The sequence below is a fragment of the Bubalus bubalis genome, chromosome 1 (assembly GCF_019923935.1).
Source record: "Bubalus bubalis isolate 160015118507 breed Murrah chromosome 1, NDDB_SH_1, whole genome shotgun sequence".
Taxonomy (NCBI): Eukaryota; Metazoa; Chordata; class Mammalia; order Artiodactyla; family Bovidae; genus Bubalus; species Bubalus bubalis.
Window position 1 is genome coordinate 5603252 of NC_059157.1, and position 12071 is coordinate 5615322.

Sequence of the window (12071 nt, forward strand, 5' to 3'; positions counted from 1 at the left end):
TGATCACAATGCTATGAGATTAGAAATAAACTACAAGAAAAACACTGTAAGTAATACAAACATGTGCTGCTAAGTCGCTTCAGTCGTGTCCGACTCTGTGCGACCCCATAGACAGCAGCCCACCAGGCTCCCCCGTCCCTGGGATTCTCCAGGCAAGAACACTGGAGTGGGTCGCCATTTCCTTCTCCAATGCATGAAAGTGAAAAGTGAAAGTGAAGTCGTTCAGTCATGTCCAACTCTTAGCGACCCCATGGACTGCAGCCCACCAGGCTCCTCTGTCCATGGGATTTTCCAGGCAAGAGTACTGGAATGGGGTGCCATTTGTGGAGAGTAAGTAATATGCTACTAAATAACCCAATGGGTTATAGCCAATGGGTCACTGAAGAAATCAAAGAGGAAATTAAAAAATATTTAAAGACAAATGAAAACAAAAGCATAATGATCCAAAACCTTTGGGATGCAACAAAAGCAGTTCTAAGAGGGAACTTTACAGCAATATAATCTTACTCAGGGAACAAGAAAAATCTCACATCTCTTAAGCTTACACCTAAAGCAACTAGAAGAACAAACAAAACCCAAAGTTACTAGAAGGAAACAAAGCATAAAGATCAGAGCAGAAATAAACGAAATAGAAACAAACAACAGAAAAGACCAATGGTTCTTTGAAAAGATAAACAAAATTTATAAACCTTTATCCAGACTCATCAAGAAAAAAAGGGAGAGGACTCAAATCAAAAAATCAGAAATGAAAAAGAAGTTATAAGAGATACCACTGAAATAGAAAGGATCATAAGAGACTACTATATGCAAATAAAATGGACAACCTGGAATAAATGAACAGATCCTTTAAAAGGTACAACTTCCCAAGACTGAACTAGGAAGAGACAGAAAATATTAACAGACCAATCACAAGTACTGAAACTGAAACTGTGATTAAAAAACTCCCAACAAAAATTCAGGACCAGATGGCGTCACAGGAGAATTCTATCAAACATTTAGAAAAGAGTTCATACCTATTCTTCTAAAACTATTCCAAAAAATTGCAGAGGAAGGAATACTTCCAAACGCATTCTATAAGGCCACCATCACCCTGATTACCAAAACCAAAGATCACACACACACACACACACACACACACACATATTAAAGGCCGACATCACTATGAACAAACACAGATGCAAAAATCATCAAAATACTAGCAATCTGAACCCAACAACACATTAAAAGGATTATACAACATGATCAAGTGGGATTTATTCCAGGGATGCAAAGATTTTTCAATATCTGGAAATTAATCAGTAGGATACATCACAACAACAAACTGAATAAAAACCATATGATCATCTCAAGAGATGCAGAAAAAGCTTTTGCAAAGATTCAACATTTAAGATAAAATCTCCAGAAAGTAAGTGTACAGGGAACATGTCTCAACATAAAAAAGGCCATATATGACAAACCTACAGCTAACGTTATACTCAATGGTGAAAGTCTGAAAGCATTTCCTCTAATATCAGGAATAAGACAAGGGTGTCCACTCATGCCACTGTTACTCAACAAAGTTTTGGAAGTCCTAGCCACAGCAATCAGAGAAGAAAAAGAAATAAAAGAAACCAAAGTTGGAAAAGTAGGAGGAAAACTTCGACAGGAAAAGTCACTGTTGGCAGACGAAATACTACTACATATAGAAAATCCTAAAGATGCTACCAGAAAACGACCAGATTTCATCAATGAATTTGGTAAAGCTGCAGGATACAAAATTGATACATAGAAATCTACACATTTCTATACACTAACAACAAAAGATCAGAAGGAGAAATTAAGGAAACAATCCCATTTACCATTGTATCTAAAAGAATAAAATACCAAGGAATAAACCTACCTAAGGAGGCAAAAGTCCTATACTCAGAAAACTAAGATGCTTAAAAAAAAATTGAATATGACATAGAAAGACATACTATGTTCTTGGATTGGAAGAATCAATACTATTAAAATAACTACTCAAAGCAATCTACAGATTCAACCTAATCCCTATCAAATTACCAATGGAAGTTTTCATAGTACTAGAACAAAAAAATTTTTAATTTATATGGAAACACAATGACCCCAAATAGCCAAAGCAATCTTGAGGAAGAAAAATGGAGCTAGAGGAATCAGGTCCCTGATTTCTGACTATACTACAAAGTGACACTAATCAAGACAGTATGGTCCTGGCACAAAAACAGAAATACAGACCAATGGAACAGGAGAGAACGCTCAGAAACAAAGCCACAGTATAAAATACAAAGAAGAAAAGACACACTCCTCAATAAGCAGTGCTAGAAAAATGGAGAGCTGCACATAAAAGAATGAAACAAGAACGTTTTGTAACACCATTCAGAAAAATAAACTCAAAATGGATTGAAGACCTCAATTTAGAGTGACACTATAAAACTCTTAGAGGAAAACATAGAATATCCTTTGACATAAACTGTAGCAAATGTCTTTTTGGATCCACATACTAATGAAAATTTTAAAAAATAAACAAATGAGACCTAATTAAACTTAAAAGCTCTTGCATAGAAAAGAAAACCATAAACAAGATGAAAAGACAACATTTACTGAATGGAAGAATATATTTGTAAAGGAAAAGCCCAATTAAAGATTAATCTCTAAAACATATAAACAGCTCGTGTAGATAAAAAAAAAAAACACCACACACAACCCAATTAAAAAATAGGCACAAGACCTAAATAGACATTTCTCCAAAGAAAACATACAGATATCCAGAAAGCACATGAAAACATGCTCAAGAATGCTAATTATTAGAGAACTGCAAATCAAAACTAAAAATGAGGTATCACCTCACGCTGGTCAGAATGGCCATTGTCAAAGTCGGCAAAGAACAAATGTGGAGAAAAGGGAACCCTCCTGCCCTGTCTGTGGGCATGTAAATTGGTGCACACACTGTGGAGAACAGCATGAGCAAGTTACTGATGGTCTCTCAGTCGTGCCTGACTCTTTGCGACCCCATGGACTGTAGCCCGCCAGACTCCTCTGTCCATGGAATTCTCCAGCCAAGATACTGGAGTGGGTTGCCATTTCCTCCTCCAGGAGAACGGCATAGAGAGTCTTTAAAATATTAAAAATAGAACTACTATAAGACGCAGCAATCTTGCTCTTGGGTATACGTCTGAAGAAAACCATAATTCAAAAAGACACAAACACCCCCGTGTTCACTGCAGCACTACTTACAACAGCCAAGATGTAGAACCTAAATGCCCACCAACGGAGGAATGGATAAAGAACATGCCACGCGTCTGTCCACGAGATTTCCCAGGCAAGAAAAATGGAGCCGGTTCCCATTTCCTACTCCAAGGGATCTTCCTGACCCAGGGATCAAACCCACGTTTCCTCCACTGGCAGGTGGATTCTTTACCACTGAGCCACCAGGGGAGACTAAAAAAGACATTAACAAGTATCAATGAGAACACTGACAAATTAGAACCTTCACTCTCTGCTGGTAAGAATGTAAAACGCTGTAATAGATCTGGAAAACAGCTTGCACTTTCTTAAAACATTAAACATAAAAGTTGGGATATAACTCAATAGCTTCACTTCTAGGAATCTACACAAGAGAAGTGAAAACGTATGTCCACATGAAGCCTGGTCTGTGGCCATCTGCAGCAGTACTGCCCACTAACAAGGGAAACAGGGCAAACCCAAATGCTCTCCAGAGAATACTATTCAGCAATAAACAGGAAGAAAATACTGATACAGCCTGCAATATGGATCAACTTCAAAAACAAACTAAAAGAAGCCTGAGGCAGAAGAATACACAGTGCATACTTCCATTTACATAAAATATCCAGAAAAAGCAGCAAAATAAGTTTCTAAGTAAACTACTGACATTGAGCACCAATATATTCCAGTATTTTACATCTTCAACATCAGTGACTATCACGTCGCCTTATATTTCAAAATTTTTACTTGGTAACAGTTTCAACCAGAGAAATATTCTATTAGTTAAGAAGCTCACCAGTGCCCAGCACATATCTAGTTTATATGCAGTTAAATCCTTTGTTAATCTCTCTCCTGCTATTTGACTTGGTCTGTTTTAATTCACTTAATATCCGCACTCAAAGTGAGAAAGGCAGGAGAACATAACTATCAAACTCTGCAGTAGAGCCATTAACAGTGATAGAGCTTAAGTAACAAAATACTTTTAAAAATAGTGTGTTTCAGCGATCCACAGAACTAGGAGTTGGCTATAAAAAAACAAGACTCATTCTAGGGCTTTTCTGGCAGCTCAGTGGTAAAGAATCTGCCTGCTGATGCCAGAGACACGGGTTTGATCCCTGGTCTGGGAAGATCCGTGTGCCACAACTACTGAAGCCCGGGCACCCGAGAGCTACTGCTCCCCGTGAGAAACCACCGCGGTGAGCAGCCCCTGCGCCACGACTGGAGAGCGGCCCCTGGTGGGCTGCAGTCCACGGGGTCACTAAGAGTCGGACACGACTGAGTGACTTCACTTTCACTTTTCACGCTCATGCATTCGAGAAGGAAATGGCACCCCACTCCAGTGTTCTTGCCTGGAGAATCCCAGGGACTGCAGAGCCTGGCAGGCTGCAGTCCATGGGGTCGCTGAGAGTTGGATACAACTGAGCGACTTCCCTTTCGCTTTTCACCTTCATGCATTGGAGAAGGAAATGGCAACCCACTCCAGTGTTCTTGCCTGGAGAATCCCAAGGATGGGGGAACCTGGTGGGTTGCCATCTATGGGGTTGCACAGAGTCGGACACAACTGAAGCGACTTAGCAGCAGCAGCATTGTTACCAAGGGCAAATTTTTAAGCCCTTCACAGTTTACTAAGCCTTCGCACATGCCATATCACCTGACTCCCACAACCACTTAGTATCATTACTAGTTAATTCAATACTACACAGGAACTGCTTCTTGGAAGCATTCATCAACAAAGTTATGTTTATTATTATAAATAAATATTAGCTGTGATGCTAATGAGAGGGGGAAATATTATAAAGACTTAAAGGTTAACCTAAGTCAACTGAGGCATAAAAGAGTATGCTTTAGAAGAGTTATCTTGAAAAAAAAAAGTTGGGAAACCACTCATCAGGAATTATATAAAAAGTCTCTACCCTGTCTCTTTCTCTGTCAGCCCCTACCACCTTTATTCTTTATTTTTCAGAGACAAGCTTAGGATACTCCTAGCCCACACTAAGGGGTGACTGCCATCACCTGAGTACCAGGAAAATGAGGTTATAAGGCTCTGGAATTATTCAGCCGGAGAAAAAGAGATTTAACAACTGACTCTATATATAAGGTTCTATTGTACTGAGGAAAGTGACAAGATGTTTTACAAAATTAAAGCAGAACATGAGTTTAAGCTGGCTACTGACAAAAGTACTACAGAAAAACCATGACAATTTTTCTGACAGTGAAAATTTACGAGTAAAATGCTTAAGGACCTTTATTAAAAAGGATTTTTATAAGTAGGATAATTTCCTATTAAATGAAGTCATCTAAGTAAAGCTTCTGCTGTTTCAACACTTTGAAGAGAACAAGTCAAGGAAGGGTTAACTCTAACATTACCATTGGAGCCACCAGGGGTCTGGATGCCTGCCCTTCACTGTTCCCTGGAGGCTGGGTCACCGCATCAGGGTGTGAAGATGGTGCTGTAGGAAGCTGGGAGCTGGCTGCAAGGTGCTGAGATAATTCTGTTTTATGGCTCTTCTCTGATCCATCCAATCTGCTACTTCTCTCTATGGCAATCAGGTCACGGATTTTTTGCAGCTGCTCCACTGAAGCTTTTTTAGGAAAGATAAGATGTGTTTCTCCCTGTAGTTTAAAAAATTAGGAAAATATATATGAAATGGAGCCAATACTATAGAATACATCATACTTTAACAATCATTCTCTTTGTACCATTATGGCACTTTTAAAAAAAATTACAGGAAAAGGTATACTAGAAAATTAAGAAAATCTGTCTCCTTTTTAGCATCAAATGTTTAGCCTATCTTATTGGTTCAAAGGTTCTTTAAAAACATTCCATCTTTTAGGAATACTGTAATAAGTCAGAAAGCCTCCTAAAGACTGCAAAACAAAAGCACATTCCTATCTTCTCTGTAATAGGATTTGATAAAACTATTCTCCATGAAATTTCCTACAAGATAATGATACTATAGATACGGCCATTCAAAAAGATCACTGGTCACATAAAACCAATACCAAGTTCTATACCAACCTTTGACTCTTCTCAAGTCTTTAGGAATAGCTGCATGATTAGAAGTCTATGGGGTCCACTAATTCTTCCAAGGTAACAAAAATTACACCCTGATGGTCATTTCAAAACTACAGATTGCTATTTAGTAATACAAAGGTGATACAAACCAACCAACCAACCAAAAAAATCCAATTCTTTAAGAAGTGATTCAGTTAATGAATTCACATAATACAGAGTGCTCTAAAGTACAATAAACATTACAACAAAGCTCACAATGTAAAACAGTCGGCAAATTACAAAACAAAAAGTAAAATGAAAACTTATTCAATCGAGGTTTAAGGTATTGAGAACCAACAGTATTAAAACAGTAATTCCGCCAACTGCAAATGGGAGAAAACAGTTATAAAGTGCAGCAGACCAACCTGCAGATCGTGAGCATTTAAACTCCACAATTGAGAATGACTGTATTTCCCTGCTGATGGCAGATCTACAGGAATCAACTGACCAAGACCTTAGTCAATAACGACATGAAGATCAGTCCCAAGTGAATCCTTTTTAAAAAGCCGGGAGAGGTCAGCAATCTCCATATATTACCCAAAAGAGCCGTTAAAAAAGATCACTATCATTTATTGCATTTATGTCTTTCTAGGTACTGTGCACACATTACCTAAAGAATTTTTATAGCCACCTTGAAAGGTAGGTACTAGGTTTAGCCCTGCTTTTCATATGAAAATATGAAGGCTCAGAAGTTAAATAACCTGCTTGATGTTCTGAATAACCATCAATGAAAGGATTCACATAACCGTAATTGCTACGCTGTAACTACGTCCATCCGAGACTGAACAGAGATCAAATCCCACAAGCCTGTACAAAGAGTTGGAACGGTAGAGCAAAGTATTACGACAGTTGCCATGATCACACACATGATGACTGGCACAAAATGGAACATGCTGGATTTTCCAACATGAGAAAGGAACCACCTACTACCTATGACAAGGTCTAGAAAGAGAAACCAGACGCCTGGTTTAAAACCAAACAAGGAGGCCTCTGATCTCACACGGTGAGCAGGCAACAAAGAGGAAAGCAAACGACACCATGGACAGGTAACGGGGAGCCCCACAGGCAGCAGTCTGCCTGGTCAACAGCTCAGAGAGGCCCCCCTAATACAGTGGGAGGGAGGCCGTCCCTTCCATCTTCTCAGGACCAGTCCTGAAAGAATGTGTGATTATGAACGAAGTGTCTGTACCAAAAAGTTTAATCAACAGCACTGCATTTTCACAAAAGGACAAAACTACAGGCTTAATGCATGAGATCAAACATTTTAAGAAACCAACCAGGATTCCAATATTTGACAAAATCTATGTTTCTCAAAGTCAACCCAGTCCCTGCCCAATAAATGCTGGTGACATCTTCCAGTCACCCAGACAACCAAAACTACGATGCCCACTCCTCCCTGGGGGTGGGTACGGCTCCTGGTGAGAACCACTCCGCTAAGCTGGCCTGAGTTCTCCACCTCCTCCTCAGAATTTTCATAAAACAGAATAGTCTGAAAATTTGAGGATAGGTCTTGGATTCCCACTGCACCTCAAAGCCCACCAAGTCTCTTTCTGGAGGCAAAGTTCAGTTTCAGTTCTACTGGCTAACACTGATAAAACATTTACTTCTGAATGTTTTCCTGAAGTGTGAAGTCCAAAGCCAGCCAGTAACTCTAAAAAATATAAATTATTCTGAAAACATGATAACCTTTTCTGAGATTGATTTCATTTGTGTCAAATACTACTCCAAGTCTCAACCTGGCTGTCACCTGGCACTGGTATAACCAAACTACAACAAGTCCGCCTGGGGTGGAGGGGTTGTCTGCAGTGTGGGATTTCACTGCTGAAACCAGTACATTCCCAGGCAACTGCAACAGCTGGCCACCTCGCCTGGAACTCAAATATCTGCTGAAAGATAAATCTGATTCCACTGAATCTTTAACAATAAACTTTAACAATAAAAAATTAGTAGTCTCCAGTTGTCATTTACTTGAAAGTGAAAGTCGCTCAGTCATATCTGACTCTTTGTGACCCCATGGACTATACAGTCCATGGAATTCTCCAGGCAGGAATACTGGAGTGGGTAGGCTTTCCCTTCTCCAGGGGATCTTCCCAACCCAAGGATCGAACCCAGGTCTCCCACATCCCAGGCAGATTCTTTTTTTTTTTTAATTAATTTACTTTTATTGAAGGATAAATGCTTTACAGAATTTTGCTGTTTTCTGTCAAACCTCAACAGGAATCAGCCATAGGTATACATGTATCTCCTTCCTTTTGAACCTCCCTCCCATCTCCCTCCTCATTCCACCCCTCTAGGTTAATACAGAGCCCCTGTTCGGGTGTCCTGAGCCATACAGCACATTCCCATTGGCTATCTCTTTTACATATGGTAATGTAAGTTTCCATGTTACTCTTTCCATCATCCCACCCTCTCCTCCCCTCTCCCCATGTCCATAAGTCTATTCTCTATGTCTATTTCTCCACTGCTACCCTGTAAATAAATTCTTACCATTTTTCTAGATTCCATATATATGCATCATAATATTTATGATTTATATATATCATATAATTTATGATTATATGACATTTATCTTTCTCTGACTTACTTCACTTTGTATAATAGGTTCTAGATTCATTCACCTCATTAGAACTGACTCAAATGTGTTCCTTTTTATGGCTGAGTAATATTCCATTGTGTATATGTACCACAACTTCTTTATCCATTCATCTGTCAATGGACATCTAGGTTGCTTCCGTGTTCTAGCTATTGTAAATAGTGCTGCAATGAACAATGGAATACATGTGTCTCTTTCAATTTTGGTTTCCTCAGGGTATATGCCTAGGAGTGGGATTGCTGGGTCATATGGTGGTTTTATTCCTGCTTTTTAAGGAATCTCCATACAGTCTTCCATAGAGGCTGTATCAATTCACATTCCCACCAACAGTGCAAGAGGATTCCCTTTCTCCACACCCTCTCCAGCATTTATTGTTTGTAGACTTTTTGATAATGGCCATTCTGACTGGTGTGAGGTGATATCTCATTGTAGTTTTGATTTGCATTTCTCTAATAATGAGTGATGTTGAGCATCTTTTCATGTGTTTGTTAGCCATCTTTATGTCTTCTTTGGAGAAATGTGTGTCTGAGTCTTCCCATTTTTTGATTGAGTTGTTTTTCTGGTATTGAGTTGTATGAGTTGCTTGTATGTTTTGGAAATTAATCCTTTGTCCACAGACAGATTCTTTATCAACTGAGCCACCAGGAAAGCCCAAGCATACTGGAGTGGGTAGCCTATCCCTTCTCCAGGGGATATTCCCCACCCAAGAATCATTTACTTAACTTTCCTGTCATTTGACTCAAAAATTTGCATTTCCTTGAACAAAATCAGCAATTTTCTCAATTTTCCCTGTCTATAGTTTTAACTTCTTTATGTTCAGATGCCTGTGAGCAGCTATAAGCAGATGACACAATAATTGACACCACCCTGGCCCTCTCCTTTGCAACCATCATAGCCTTCTTCATTCTCTCCCTGACACCTCTATTTGAATATTTAACAGTGTACCAGTTACGATTATCTAAAAGACAGCTAGTAGTTTTTCTTCCTCTGATACCTGCTACTCTCCAGACTTTTCTGTCTCAGTGAATGGAACTCCCATCCACTCAGTTGCTCAAACCAAAACCTAGATATCACCCTGACTTCTTCCTTTCCCTCATACTCCACATCTAATTTATCAGCAAGTCCCACAGACTCTGCTTCAAAAAACAAATCCTGGATCCTTCCACTCCCTCATTCCCATTGCTGTCGGTCTTTAATCCAACAACTATTTACTGAGTGCCTATGTGTACTGGTCCTTCCCCAGGAGCCAGAGCACAGGGAACAACACAGACAGAAAGCCCGCCCTCATGGAACTTACACAAAGCACTGCCATTTCTCAGGGAGACAAAAACAATAAGCTTTCTACCTGGCCCCGGAGCTTAGCCCTCACCCTCATGCAGAACATTCAGAATATTCTCTATACAATGGCTAGAGCAATCTTTAAAAATATTCTTCCCTGCTTAAAACCTTTCACTGGCTTCCCATCCCACTTGTCACCAAGTCGTCTTTACCACAGTTCCCCAAACTCCACGCCCACACCTCTGCCTGCCTCTGTGGCAAAGCTACACCTGCCAGAAGTCCTCTGCACAGGCCAATCTCTGTGACCAGAAAGCCCTCACCCGAGAGCGTCAGGGACCTAAACTGCTTCTCCTCGCTCAGCAGCTCAAACATGATCTCTGGGGCCTTGCCGACCACTCTTCCTTACGTGGCTGCCCCCAGCTACAGTGGCTTATGATGTCTTTTCAAGACTTACTTCATCTATGTTTTCACATCTGTCTGTCTGCCTTATTGGAATTCAAGCTCCACGTGAGATGGGATCTGTTACCTCTTCACCAGTGGATTCCTAAGGCCTGAAGCCGACGGGGGAAGGGAAGCAGAGAGGTGGGGAGGCAAGTGCACCCAGGGCCACTCAGCGAGTGTACCTCCTGAACAGCGGCCACAGCCTTGCCAGCCCTGACTGCTACTGACCACTCAGTCTCTAGAACCAGGTCTGATGTCTTTCAGTACTCCATAAACTAGAAATGGCTAAGCACAGGCATACACACAGAAAGCTCATCATCTGGACAGCTCCTTTTCTGTGTCATAAAATTAAACTATGCCACAGACTCCACAAGATGGAAACACCGAACTTTTTGTCTGACCTAAAAATAAAAACAAACACAAAACACTAAGAGTCTTCTCTTCTGTCACAGAAGAGAACCCTTACGTGTGGCAGCTAAACTTGACCTTTCTGTTTTTACCCTTTTCATTTCTTCCTGGAGACAGGGGGTTGGAGGCCATTCTTCTGTGCTCACATAGCAGATTTTGGCTAAAAGTCTAAGATGAGCCAGAATTTAGTCCTTGGGTTGCACGTCTGACCTCCCTAAAGGACGGAGATGGTAAGAATTCTCCCCATGGGAGAGCAGTTATATTTTACTGTGATTTTAAAGTATATTTACTGTGATTTTTCAATGTCCAATAAGTGAAGAAATAAGTAGTTCCACAGCTTTCCTGAACGAATCAATTAAAAAATATTATCTTGTTTAGAAATCACTGGTCAACATTACAATGAATGCTCTGTACATAAACTGCAGAGAAAGTCATGAACACACTTACCTCTTCAAATCCCATTTCGAATAAACATTCAACAGCTCCTCTGACAGGCAAAAGTCGAGTAGAAAAAGTTGTGTTTCCAATCCGGATAGATCTATATTTTTCATCATTAGGGTTTCTGATTTAAAAAAAAAAAAAAGTCTGATTATATATAACAATTTATAATTTTCACCATGTTTTTACATTCTTTCTACGTTTTATACTGGCTATATTCCCTCAAGGCAGGAGAGAGCCCGACTTTACAGAGACTTTACAGACATCCGGTGTGGAAGGACACCCTGATCTGGTGATTCTTCCCTCAGGGCACATTTAGCACAATATCACTGTTTACCTTCACAGCTGATCATATTAATGCTGCCAGGAGGGAAATACATACAACTTTCTATTTCTGTGCTGTTAAAATTAGAGACCTTTATGAGCTTTGGGACTGCTAAGAAAAAAAACTCAAGCAAGCTCCAGACACGGGCAGAAAGTTTTGCCTGTTTTGTTCTGATAGATCTCAATCATCAAGGATAACTTAACCTGACATGTAGATGGTGTTAATAATTTATAGTTTATTAAAAATTAATAATTGCTTATGAAATGAATGAATACAAGAAACTAAGAAGTTACATAAAAATGAACCAAAGTTCC

At 39.8% G+C, this 12071-nt stretch overlaps 1 protein-coding gene across 3 annotated transcripts in view; it reads right to left on the bottom strand.

Moving 5' to 3' along the window:
* The window catches only part of NGLY1 (N-glycanase 1), a 58147-nt gene that overhangs the window by 38867 nt on the left and 7209 nt on the right, over window positions 1-12071 (bottom strand). For all 3 annotated transcript variants that reach the window (XM_025273579.3, XM_025273640.3, XM_025273693.3), the window contains exons 2-3: window positions 11442-11556; window positions 5587-5832 (exon numbers count right to left, since the gene is read on the bottom strand). In XM_025273579.3, the coding sequence (XP_025129364.3) occupies window positions 5587-5832; window positions 11442-11556 (361 nt within the window). The remainder of the gene's footprint in view (window positions 1-5586; window positions 5833-11441; window positions 11557-12071) is intronic.